Raw genomic sequence first — 13,178 nt, forward strand, 5'->3', positions numbered from 1 at the left:
CGCCTGCCATATTTACTATTCTTTCTACACGTCAGGGTGGTTTGTACCTGTAACCTCAATAAGAATTCTTGAAAATACAGTCAGCTCTCCTGGACTCCTTTCCCCCTCATGTTATTCTCCCAGGGGATCCTGCCCATCAGTTCCCTGAGGGAGTCAAAGTCTGCTTTTCTGAAGTCCAGGGTCCGTATTCTGCTGCTCTCCTTTCTTCCTTGTGTCAGGATCCTGAACTCGACCATCTCATGGTCACTGCCTCCCAGGTTCCCGTCCACTTTTGCTTCCCCTACTAATTCTACCCGGTTTGTGAGCAGCAGGTGAAGAAGAGCTCTGCCCCTAGTTGGTTCCTCCGGCGCTTGCACCAGGAAATTGTCCCCTACACTTTCCAAAAACTTCCTGGATTGTCTGTGCACTGCTTTATTGCTCTCCCAGCAGATATCAGGGTGATTGAAGTCTCCCATGAGAACCAGGGCCTGCGATCTAGTAACTTCCGTGAGTTGCCGGAAGAAAGCCTCGTCCACCTCATCCCCCTGGTCCAGTGGTCTATAGCAGACTCCCATCACGACATCACCCTTGTTGCTCACACTTCTAAACTTAATCCAGAGACTCTCAGGTTTTTCTGCAGTTTCATACCAGAGGTCTGAGCAGTCATACTGCTCCCTTACGTACAATGCAACTCCCCCACCTTTTCTGCCCAGCCTGTCATTCCTGAACAGTTTATATCCATCCATGACAGTACTCCAGTCATGTGAGTTATCCCACCAAGTCTCTGTTATTCCAATCACATCATAATTCCTTGACTGTGCCAGGACTTCCAGTTCTCCCTGCTTGTTTCCCAGGCTTCTTGCATTTGTGTATAGGCACTTGAGATAACTCGCTGATCGTCCCTCTTTCTCAGTATGAGGCAGGAGCCCTGCCCTCTCGCGCGCTCCTGCTCGTGCTTCCTCCCGGTATCCCTCTTCCCCACTTACCTCAGGGCTTTGGTCTCCTTCCCCCGGTGAACCTAGTTTAAAGCCCTCCTCACTAGGTTAGCCAGCCTGCTTGCGAAGATGCTCTTCCCTCTCTTCGTTAGGTGGAGCCCGTCTCTGCCTAGCACTCCTCCTCCTTGGAACACCATCCCATGGTCAAAGAATCCAAAGCCTTCTCTCCGACACCACCTAAATAGCCATTCGTTGACTTCCACGATTCAATGGTCTCTATCCAGGCCTTTTCCTTCCACAGGGAGGATGCATGAGAACACCACTTGCACCTCAAACTCCTTTATCCTTCTTCCCAGAGCCACGTAGTCTGCAGTGATCCGCTCAAGGTCATTCTTGGCAGTATCATTGGTGCCCACGTGGAGAAGCAGGAAGGGGTAGCGATCCAAGGGCTTGATGAGTCTCGGCAGTCTCTCCATCACATCATGAATCCTAGCTCCTGGCAAGCAGCAGACTTCTCGGGTTTCCCGGTCGGGGCAGCAGATAGATGACTCAGTCCCCTTGAGGAGAGAGTCCCTGACCACCACCACCCGCCTCCTTCTCTTGGGAGCAGTAGTCATGGAACCCCCAACCCTAGGACAGTGCATCTCATGCCTTCCCATTGGCGGAATCTCCTTCTGTTCCCTTCCCTCAGATGTATCATCTAGTCCACTCTCCGCATTAGTACCTGTGGAGAGAACATGAAAACGGTTACTTACCTGTATCTGCATTGCTGGTACATGGACGCTCCCCTTTCTTCTTCTAGAGGTCACATGCTGCCAAATTTCTTCACCGTCCTCCTGTGCCCACAGTGCAGCCTGCTCTGAATCTTCAGAATGTCGTGTCTGTAGAAGCATATCCTGACCTCTTCCAGATACCTGTTGCTCCAGACCTTGAACCTTCTGTTCCAATATGGACACCAGCTTGCACTTTGTACAGACAAAGTCGCTTCTGTCCTGTGGAAGAAAGACAAACATGGCACATCCAGTGCAGGCCACAACAGCTGAACACTCCCCGTCCATATTACCTTCCTTCTACAACTTCCTCAGGAGTTGTAATAACTACTCAGAGAAGCCGGCAAGATGTAAGCCTCAGTGGGCTCTCCCCAGGCAAACTCCCTCTGTTAGCCTCTCTGTTGTTGGCTGCTCAGCTGGTTCGCAGCTGACTGGCTTTTTATAACAGTCAGGCCCACTCAAGGCTCACCTGGAACGAAGCACTCCCAATTCACACTTTTCAAACAACCAATCAAGCACACGGTCAAACTGTCCCCACAACGGATGCTCAGATACTCACCAACACAGCCTCCTTAATGCAGCCCTTAGCATACCTCCTCTCAGGCAGATCCTAGGCAAACTCCCTCTGTTAGCTTCTCTGCTTTTTGCTTCCTGTGTTTACACTTTCCAGTGTGCCAGTAATTTCACCTCTTATCTGCAGAAAAAAGCTTGAGACCAGGGAACCCAAGGCAGTGGCTATAGGAGTGCCACGAAGGATTTCACAATTTCCACATTTGACTTCATTCCTATAGAAACAAACCGTGAAATTTCTATTCTCCATGAAAGACAATTCTAGGAAAAAATTTGTTTGGGGTCAATCGAACTGTTTGGAAAAATCAAAAAAGGACATTCTGACATTGTCCCAATTTTTTCCCCCCAAAACTAAACTTGGGTGAAATCAACATGCTTTTGCAAAGTGTTCCACCTTTGGAACTGCATTCTCCAGCAGAAAAGCCTTCCTACATTTTTCTGCCAGCTCTAGTATTTACCTCGTGTGTTTGCACTGGGAGAATCTCCATCTCTCCTTGCACTTGGAACACAATATAAACGAATACCGATTGTCATGACTCTGGGGAGAATCCCTGACTGATAGATGGGGTGGGAATGGCAAAGGGATAAGGCAGGGGTGGGCAAACTACAGCCCATGGGATTGTCACCCCCATGGCGCTGCATGCCTCACGCCGCTCCCGGAAGCAGCCAGCACCACGTCCCTGTGGCCCCTGGAGGGTTGGGGGGGGGGGGCCGAGGGCTCTGCGTGGTGCCCTGGCCTGTGTGTACCTCCCCCAGCAGCTCCCATTGGCCAGGAATGGGGAACCGCCCTGGCCCCGGTGTGCGCCGCTGCCACCCTGGAGCTGCTCCAGGTAAGCAGCGCCGGGTCGGAGCCCACACCCCAAACCCCTCCTGCACCCTGCATCCCAACCTCCTGCCCTGCTCTCTAGATACTTATAAATCGCAGTGATTTGATTGCAGCCCTCAGAATGTCCCATCCACATGTCCAAAGAAAACATAATACCTTCCCTGCCTATCACCTAACTTAACCCTCGTCTAACACCTGTCCCTTGCACCTCCTTTCTGCCTATCTTGGATTTGTATGTGTTGCCTATCGCATCATGGACCGGTAGCTCTCCTCCCCCCTGCCCTCCCACTCCGAGGGAGAGTTCGTCTTCCCTCCTATTTCTCACTAAGAGTAATAATCGCTTGGTATGAATTACTTTGTATTTATTATCTGGGTTTAAGTGAGGGGCAGGGCAAGGAGGGTGTCATTGCTAAAGGCAGCTTTATTTATTGGGATGTCAGATTCTGAAGGTGGTAACCAACCAGAGCAATGGTTGAAACAATATAATGACCACAGTTACTGAGAGAGACCCTATAGTCGCGCATTCAGTGTGGAGCTCTGCATAACTGAGAGGTAAAGGCAGTTGCAGGTGAGTGTCTGTACTGCACCCCTGCGCGAGAGTGGCAGGGACTCTTCAGCATACTGTTGAATGAATTAATTGCATAATCAGTGACACACAACACGGCTTGTATCCTTTCCCCTGCTGGACTGAGGAATCTGGCATAACTGTGGATTGTCGAGTACAGTATAACTGTCTCCCTAGTAGTAGCATATTGCCCTGAGGCATGTGGGATCTGTTATAACTGCACATTGAATGCATGTGTTGCTATGCAGAAATCCAGTTTCACTTTCATAATGTTAGTAGTAAATGGCTAATCTCTCTCTATTCCAAATGAGGAGTCCGCTGTCCTACACAAGTGACTGAAGTCCAGAAACATGCTGCTAGCCCTGAGGAGTGAGAGCAGGGGCTTGTTGGCACTTCAGTGATTCTGGAGGCTAAAAGGGTAATTAGGGAAGATTATAGCTACACAATGGGAAGAAGCAATTAGAATGTAAATTGGAGGCTGAGGTGCAGAACTAGAACAGCAGAATACAAGGCAAAGGAATTTGTTCTGTAATTACACAGCACAATATCCAGCTTTCACTCCCTTTGGGGTACTTTGTTCAGGTCGAGTGCTACATATAATGCCTTTTCTGCAATCTAGTGCTAAAAAAATAAAAAGGACAACTAGGCTGAACCTGGATTAAAGGATTGGAGGCATGAAGAGAAATTAAAGAACCATGATCTATATAGTTCACAACCTGACTGATAAGAAGGATGAAACTGAAATGCACAAATCTTATTAACTCCGCATTGAACACCAATGAATAATTGCACATAATAAATCCCCTACTATTATGAAATAGATAAAGGAAATACAGGTTTCCTCCTGCCAAGACCAGAAGATGGCTGACATGTGAATGGTCCTTAATGGAACAAAGTTAATAGCAGACATGAGGTATGTCTCATTAACCTACCAGTAGATATGCAGAGTTAATGCCATTTCTGATGTTTGCTATGGAGCAGTTAGAATAGACAAACCTTGGGAAAAACCAGTCATTTCTGATTCCTGGTGTATCATGTGAGGACTCCTGCTTCTCTTTTCTCTCCAACGCCCCCTAGAGACCTGACCTATTAGTAGCCTTCCCTCCAGCTGATTGCTGTCTTAGAGCATGGCACTGGGCCCTCCAAACACTGGACCGTCCATTCTGGGCACACCATGTAAAGCTTTGCCTCCTTCAGACATGTCGAGGGACCCATGACAGGCCCACACCAAATCCCTACTCTGTTATACTTGATCTTCTGCTGCAGAATAGCAGCTTAGTTAGCCAGGCTGTGTTCTGGTTCCTGGTTCAACCATTTCCTTTATCGCTTTTAAATGAGTTCCTGTGGGATGTTGGTCCAGTGTGTTGCCAATGCAGCACCCAAACAAGCTGTCTCTCTCCCAGCTTCCAAACGCAAAACTCTCTTTTTCTGTCAGGCTGCTTCTTCTCCCGTTAGCTCACTGCAGGCTTGTGATTGGTCCAGTGAACTGCTTGTCCAGATCAATCCATGCAGTACCCTCCCTGTGGGCCACAGCAGGGGTTTTTAGTTCCTTCAGTCCCTGACTCCAAGCATACTGCTGTAGGTCATGCCTCCTTGGTATGTCTTCTGTCCCCCTCTTGTGTTGGCTAGCCCACCTAGAGATTGATGAGCCAGCCAGCTACACAGTCACGCGGCTCTTTTCGCTCATGCAGTAGCCCATGCATTAATATCCAGAGGTCCCAGGTTAGCTCCCCACTGCTGATGACTCATCCAGTGGCATGGTGTTACACTGGGAATGTGGTCAGAGCACCGTGGCAGCCATCTTAGCTGTAATCCTTTTGGTAGGGATTCAGACAGGGGCTACAGGAGCTGGGAAACCCCAAGTGGAAATTACATGAGGGTGTGTTGAACATGTGTTCAAGCCTTATGATAATATTGTTTTCTACTGTGGATAATATATCTATTAAATGCAACCAAAAATGTAATGAATTGGTGTTATCCTAATTAAGGAGAACAAAAGTAAATGTTAAGTAGTAAATGGAGATTGTTTCCCCTTTTCTGTTTAGCTCTGTCATCCTGCTGTCTTCTGGAGAGTCAGCATTTCTTGTAGCCCCACACTCCATCCTGGCACATGGCTGGCTGTGTGTGTGTCTCCCTTAATATCGTGGAGAAATGCTCCTCTTATGCCTCTGATTAACGCCTTCTTGTTTATGCCCCACAGCTGACAATGAGAACAATATTGCCTCTAACCAACCCAGATCACCTCTGACTGTTGTGGAAGAAAAGTGGAAACCACAGCTCCAAAGAAACAATGCCAATAATAGTACGTAGCCCTGTTTTCTCATTACATTTCCCTGTAGGCCTTGAACCAGTGACTCTGTAACTGGGGGGGGTCACCACAGTGGTTCAGGCAGGTCGAAGCCCATGTCCCGCGTCTGTCAGTAGTGCTTTTTTCATGTATTTTTTTTCAGTTAGTCACACCAGATCTCAGGTGCCATTAGCACCCTACAAACTATGGTACTCATTCCCACTAAAGCACCTTTGATATCTGTGTAGAGGATATCTGGAAACTCCAGGGGAGGTAATGGAAATGTAGTCATGGTAGGAAAAAAGCTGAGAGAGAGCTCCTGTCACTGAACTCATTAACAAGCTAATTGGCTTGAATAGAGACTGGGAGTGGATGGGTCATTACACAAAGTAAAAGTATTTCCCCATGTTTATTCCCCCCCCTCACCCCCCACTGTTCCTCAGACGTTCTTGTCAACTGCTGGAAATGGCCCATCTTGATTATCACTACAAAAGTCACGCCCCCCCTCCCCCCCACCCCACCCCTCTCTCCTGCTGGTAATAGCTCACCTTAAGTGATCGCTCTTGTTACAGTGTGTATGGTAACACCCATTGTTTCATGTTCTCTATGTATATAAATCTCCCCACTGTATTTTCCACTGAATGCATCCGATGAAGTGAGCTGTAGCTCACGAAAGCTTATGCCCAAATAAATTTGTTAGTCTCTAAGGTGCCACAAGTACTACTTTTCTTTTTGCGAAAACAGACTAACACAGCTGCTACTCTGAAATCTGCGGAAACAAGATCCATTAAAAACCTAATATTTTGTGTACTGTGGTGTGTCCAAAAATGGCAGAAACAACAATAAAGCCCAGCAGCAGTCACAAAAAATAGACTACAGCTGGGGAAGGAGAAAGAAAACCTTAAACTGTACAGGCCTGAACACCAATGGAGTTGACCAAAAACCCAGACTTCTTGTACATACAAAACCTAGGTAGATGCAGCTCTTATTAAAATAATTTGATGCTAACGTGAGTCCTGAATTCTCAACAGAAGAAGAACGGAAAGGCCAGCCTAGCCCACTAGACCTACCAGGGGAATCGAAGACCTAACTTCTAACCCTGATGCACTGTAAACCAGTACCATACTTGATTATAACTCAATTAGACAACTCCTAGATCAGTGCCACAGAGAGGTCCCTGGGGAGGGACAGAGGACAGCTGCCCAAGGCCATGATGGCAGCTGAATCCTGCATAATCCACTTTTGCTGTGCTTCTGTTACTGAATCAGGGAAAACATACTGATAAGCTCCTCTCTGCTATAAGCAAGAGGAAAAGTCTGTCATTGGATCAGCAGGGACAGCCTGAATCTAGAAGCACTTTGGAATAGAGGCCCACTGGAAATCCTAGGTTCAGGAATGGATCTGTACCTGCCATACTCTGGGCAAGTGCCTCCTGGTTGGGTCACTTGCAGAGGAGAAATTCTGGCCTTGTTCCTGTTCCTTGTGTAGAAGGAATGATCCTGACAAGTTCCTTTCTTCTCTCTGTTTTTCTGCAGCATCTGCAAGTGGTTCAGTAGCAAACAGTGCAATCCCGGAGAAGGAGCGGCAGAACATTGCTGAAAGGCTGCTGCGGGTGATGTGCACCGACCTAGGAGCTTTGAGTGTGGTGAGCGGGAAGGAATTCATCAAGCTGGCACAGACCTTGGTGGATAGTGGTGCTCGCTACGGTGCTTTCTCTGTCACAGAAATCCTTGGCAACTTCAACACACTGGCGCTGAAGCATTTGCCTCGGATGTACAACCAAGTGAAAGTGAAAGTCACCTGCGCCCTGGGCAGCAATGCCTGCCTAGGCATAGGTGTCACTTGCCACTCTCAGAGCATTGGCCCTGATTCCTGCTACATCCTGACTGCTTATCAGGCTGAAGGCAACCACATCAAGAGTTATGTCCTGGGAATTAAGGGTGTGGACATCCGAGATAATGGTGATTTTATCCACCACTGGGTGCAGAACGTGATGTCTGAGTTTGTGATGTCAGAAATCAGGACAGTGTACGTCACAGACTGCAAAGTCAACTCCTCTGCATTCTCTAAGGCAGGTATGTGCTTGCGTTGTTCGGCCTGTGCCTTGAACTCAGTCGTGCAGAGCGTGCTGAGTAAGCGAACACTACAGGCTCGCAACATGCACGAAGTCATCGAGCTCCTGAATGTCTGTGAAGATTTGGCAGGATCCACGGGCCTCTCAAAGGAGACCTTTGGCTCCCTGGAGGAAACGTCTCCCCCACCCTGCTGGAACTCAGTGACTGACTCCCTCCTGCTTGTCCACGAGCGTTACGAGCAGATATGCGAGTTCTACAGCAGAGCCAAAAAGATGAACCTCATCCAAAACCTGAACAAGCATCTTCTCAGCAACCTGGCAGCCATTTTGGCCCCAGTGAAACAAGCAGTGATTGAACTGAGCAATGAGAGCCGGCCCACCCTGCAGTTGGTACTGCCCACCTACGTGAAACTGGAGAAACTGTTCACTTCCAAAGCCAATGACGCTGGCATAGTCAGCAAGCTTTGCCACCTCTTTCTGGAGGCACTGAAGGAGAACTTCAAAGTTCACTCTGCACACAAAGTAGCCATGATCTTGGACCCTCAGCAGAAGCTGCGGCCAGTCCCACCATACCAGCATGAAGAGATCATTGGCAAAGTCTGTGAATTGATCAATGAAGTGAAAGAGTCCTGGGCAGAAGAACCAGAATTTGAACCTTCTACCAAGAAACCACGGGCAGCAGGTGAGGCCCCGCCAGCTCAGGAAGAAGAGCAGTTTGGGAAAAATGAAGTCTACGATTATTTGCAAGAACCCCTCTTCCAGGCCACCCCTGATCTATTTCAGTACTGGTCGTGTGTTACCCAAAAGCATACAAAACTAGCCAAGTTGGCCTTTTGGCTCTTAGCAGTGCCTGCTGTCGGTGCCAGAAGTGAATGTGTAAATATGTGTGAGCAGGCCCTCTTAATCAAAAGGAGGCGGCTGCTCAGTCCAGAAGACATGAACAAACTCATGTTTTTGAAGTCCAACATGCTTTAAAACTGTCTTTTAATTAAAAAAACAAACAAAAAAATTTAAAACACTGTTCCAGACAAAGAAAAGAATTTAAGTTCTAAACACTGTGGACCTCATTATGAAAGCCCCTGGAAACCAAGTGCTTATATATATGTGTGTATGATTTTATATATATATATATGTGTGTGTATGTGTGTGTATATATATATATACACACCTTGGTTTGTTCTATACACACACACACACACACACACACACATAAAATATAATAAAAAACTAAGTTTCAGAGGGAAGCCGAACATATGTCAGACACAGCCCTCTGTAAGGAACATGCTCCTTTCCGTTAGCTAGCATGTGGACTTGATAGACTTTCTAACGTTTTCAAGTGGGCACACCAATGGGAGGCTGACATTCTAAAATCTTCAGGCAGCTGCGATCTAAAGTGACTTGAAGTTTCTTTTATTTCTCCTCCACCCCACCCCACCTCTCCTCTTGTCCCCTGGGCTACCTTGCCATGGATAATCAAACAGCATTGAATAGACCAGTTCTCCACTGGGCTTTGCTCCTATGAATAACTGTACACCTCGAGGGCATTCGTTTGTAGCCTTCTTAACATATGTTGCATGTTATCAAGGCAGCTATGTTTTGCAAGCACTAGTATCTCTAGAAATCAGGAAGGGAGACTTTAAGGAAACACATTTTTTTGCATTTTAATATAAGACACAAAAATTATACTCTTCTGTCTCCACTCCCATTTTTGAGTTTAACGTTTTAGCTAGTGATTTTACCTTTTTGAGTTTAATTTAGAACTGAGAGAAATTATTATGGCAAAAAGTGTCTGTAACTGTTATGTTTTATAGAATTTTTTTTACAAGATAAACTTTTTTCTGAAGTCCCACTGTAAACTAGCTCATCTCACTTGTGCATCTTATATAGCAGTGGTTCTTAAACTTGTTCATAGAGTAGAACAAATCTTCACAGCAGGATTGTCATGTCGATACCTCCTGTCCCATTGAGGACCAACAACATCCCTGTGGGAACTGTTGCAATTGCTTAAATGGAGAAGTAACATTAGCAAAGTAATGTGTTTTTAGTGTCTTTCAATACACTTTAACAACTAACACAGTATGACTGGACAGGTCTCTGTGGACCACCAGCAAGTGATCCACAGGCTTCAGTTTGAGAACCTCTGCTATACAACATTTTTGTAAGCCTTCCCCATACACATGTCAAAACAATCTTCACATGGTCAAGAACAAACCAAGGTGTATGATATATCAGGGGAGCAGAGGTCATCAGTTTTCAAAATGTAGGGTTTGGAGGAAGCTAAGATAAGCATGTGGGCTTCTGAATGTATGTGCTTCCACTTGAGTGCAGAGTACCTTCTTGCGTTATTCTGAATGGTTTCCTCTGATAGCACGAATGTCTTTTAAATACCTATAGTGCATTACACTACTTGCTACATTGCTGAATCATTCTGGCTAGTAAGGTCCTGTGACCTTAAAACTTCATGCTTACTGGCTCTTCAGACATATAGACCATTCCCACCTGCAGTATCGGAGATCATCGTAAAATCCAAGTATCACGAGTCATTTCAGCTGGCTGGCAAGGCAAGCTCTTAAGGGTACGTCTATACTGCAGAAAACCACTCTGTGCAATAAATCTCAGAGCTTGGGTCAGCTGACTTGGGCTTGCAGAGTTTGTGCTGCAGAGCTAAAAATAGCAGTGTAGATGTTCCCCTTTGGGCTGGAGCCCAGATTCTGAGACCTTGGCTCGCCGGGTCTCCGAGCCCAGGCTCCAGTCCAAGCGGGAACATCACTACTATTTTTAGTCCCGAGGTGTGAACCCGAGTCAGTTGACCGGGCTCTAGGACTCACTGCTGCTGGAGCTTTTTTGCTGTGTAGACGAATCGTAAATGTCTGCACACAAAGTTGAGTGGCGTCGCACCTGACCTCTTAAATCTGGTGCTCTTGGACGAATCCAGACCCTTGGTATCAAACTGAATTCTCCACCAAAGGGATTTGGATCCCAATTGCAAAATTAAGTAAATTCCTTTCTTGATGCATCCTCTCACACTTGAAGCAGTTTGCTTCCTAGTTGGAATCACTGGTGACAAGAGACTGGTGCCCAGATGAGTCTCTAGAGCAGTTCAGTTGGTAACACTATCAACTCTGAACTGAAACGTTGTGGGTTGAAATCCCTGAGCAGGATGTGGGTATGTGCTGCATGCTGACAATGTACTACTGGGGACAAGGAGGCTGCTGCACACTTAGAGGTACCATCCACTGAACAGACATTAATCCAAGGTTCCCTCTGCCCATCTCTGGTTGTGGTGACAATTAAAGGTCCAAAGACACTTGTTAGCAATGGAGGATAAAGCCCAGAGTCCTGGCCAATAAATCCATCTCCCAGTAGAACAAGTTCTAACTCCCCATGTGAGCACACATCGTTTGCTGTTTGCTTGCAGTCACTTGTACTCCCAGTATGTAACACTTCCCATTCAGACACCTAGATTATGAAAGGCACTGAATGATGTTCTCTGTGGCCTGTATTGCTCAGAGCTGGGAGAGTTCTCACAATAGTGACCCCTACTTGTTCCAGGCACATCTAAGGACAGCCCTGGGTATGCAGATATCTTTCCCAACAGACCTCTGCCCCTTCCTGGCTGGGAAGCAACACCTCGTGCAGACTGAATAAGCTGAAGATTGTGTTGGCTTCCTGCCCGTGACACCAGTACAAAATCATCCATCTTCTAAATGCAGTTGTAAGTGTGGCTGTGGAGGTCTTTATTCTAACAAGGTGTCTAGTAAGCACAGCCCCAGTGCTGCAGGAATAATACCATTTAAAGAGAACACTCAAGAGCAGGAGACACCCCTAAATGTATTTTCGTGTGCAGTGGACTTTGCAAACAGAGATAATTCTTTGTGGGATTTCTTTGCCCTTCAGAACAAGGGTCTTTGCTGTTTATTTCCTCCCATATGAGCGCTACCTGCCCAGTCATTTTGAGCAACCCTACAATAATTAATCTGTTTGCGCATGCAGTTCAGGAGAAAAGTTTAATAAACAAACTGAAATTTTAAGCTGCCGAGGAGACAAAGAAAAGGGAGAGAAACCCTGACTGTGAAAACTGAGTAACCTTTGTGACATGCTTTAGTGACCCCTGAGAGAAAATAGCGATGCTTACACAGTAAAACCTTCACCGAGTTCAGAACCCAAAGCAGGAACGGCTTTCCCAGTTTTTGCATTTAGTGTGCATGATGCACCTCGACAGTCAAAACTCCTGACAGGATTTTAGTTCATTCTCATGGAATCAGTATATTACGTCTTAGTAAGTCCTGTCAAAGAAGCTGAAGGGAGTTAACCACACAACTCCCATTGAAATTCAATTCCAGTCCAGTGGGAAATGAGCATCCAATTCCCCTACCTGTCCTTCAAATTCCCAACCTTAATCAAGAACATGTTTGCTATTGGACAGGATTAGTAGTTTTGTGGGACAAGTGAGATTTGTTGTCTCAGCCCGGGGACAGTGTGATTGTTCTCCTTTCTTATGTAACAGGAAGGCACTGTGTGAACAGAGGGGCCTTGACTGGGGGGAGGGATAGCTCAGTGGTTTGAGCATTAGCCTGCTAAACCCAGGGTTGTGAGTTGAATCCTTGAGGGGCCATTTAGGGATCTGGGGCAAAAACTGGGGATTGGTCCTGCTTTGAGCAGGGGTTTGGACTAGATGACCTCCTGAGGTCCCTTCCAACCCTGATATTCTATGACAGGGAGTCAAAGCCCTGACATAGTGAATGAGATAGAATTGGAACCATTTTGGCATCTACTTAATATGCAGACTGGTGTTAACATCAGATTTGAGAATAATTTTTGGAGCTTTCTTGGTGGAAAGATCAGAGAGAGAAGCTGACTAGACTTCTCGCCCTAGCCAAATTGGGAATGCCTCCAACACAGTTACAGCCGTACTGCTATGGATGTCAAACCCGTGACTGCAGTGGTGTCTGATAGGTGAGAAACTCGCCAGTATTTATAAACTCAGCCTGGCAGTCTAGAAAGTCCATGAGCTTACATGAAATTAACAACTACCTGTTCCCTACCAAGAGAATGGAAGAGTCCACAGCTTCTAATAAGGAGGATAAACATGTTACAGGCGCTAGGCACTTCACTTGCAAGCACCCGTTAGTGCTTTGTGCTGCCCACAGGATGATACCAGCCTATGATGAG

The 13,178-nt window shown here is 46.6% G+C and overlaps 1 protein-coding gene across 15 annotated transcripts in view; it reads left to right on the plus strand.

The window, feature by feature from the left end:
- Window positions 1-10,409, plus strand: part of ZNF618 (zinc finger protein 618) — a 325,181-nt gene extending 314,772 nt beyond the window's left edge. For all 15 annotated transcript variants that reach the window (XM_084650025.1, XM_084650034.1, XM_084650032.1 and 12 more), the window contains 2 exons: window positions 5,846-5,947; window positions 7,468-10,409. In XM_084650025.1, the coding sequence (XP_084506151.1) occupies window positions 5,846-5,947; window positions 7,468-8,981 (1,616 nt within the window). In that variant the 3' untranslated portion in view covers window positions 8,982-10,409. The remainder of the gene's footprint in view (window positions 1-5,845; window positions 5,948-7,467) is intronic.
- Window positions 10,410-13,178: the final 2,769 nt, after the last annotated feature.

This window comes from Lepidochelys olivacea, assembly GCF_965140295.1.
Source record: "Lepidochelys olivacea isolate rLepOli2 genome assembly, chromosome: 16".
NCBI classification, from domain to species: Eukaryota; Metazoa; Chordata; order Testudines; family Cheloniidae; genus Lepidochelys; species Lepidochelys olivacea.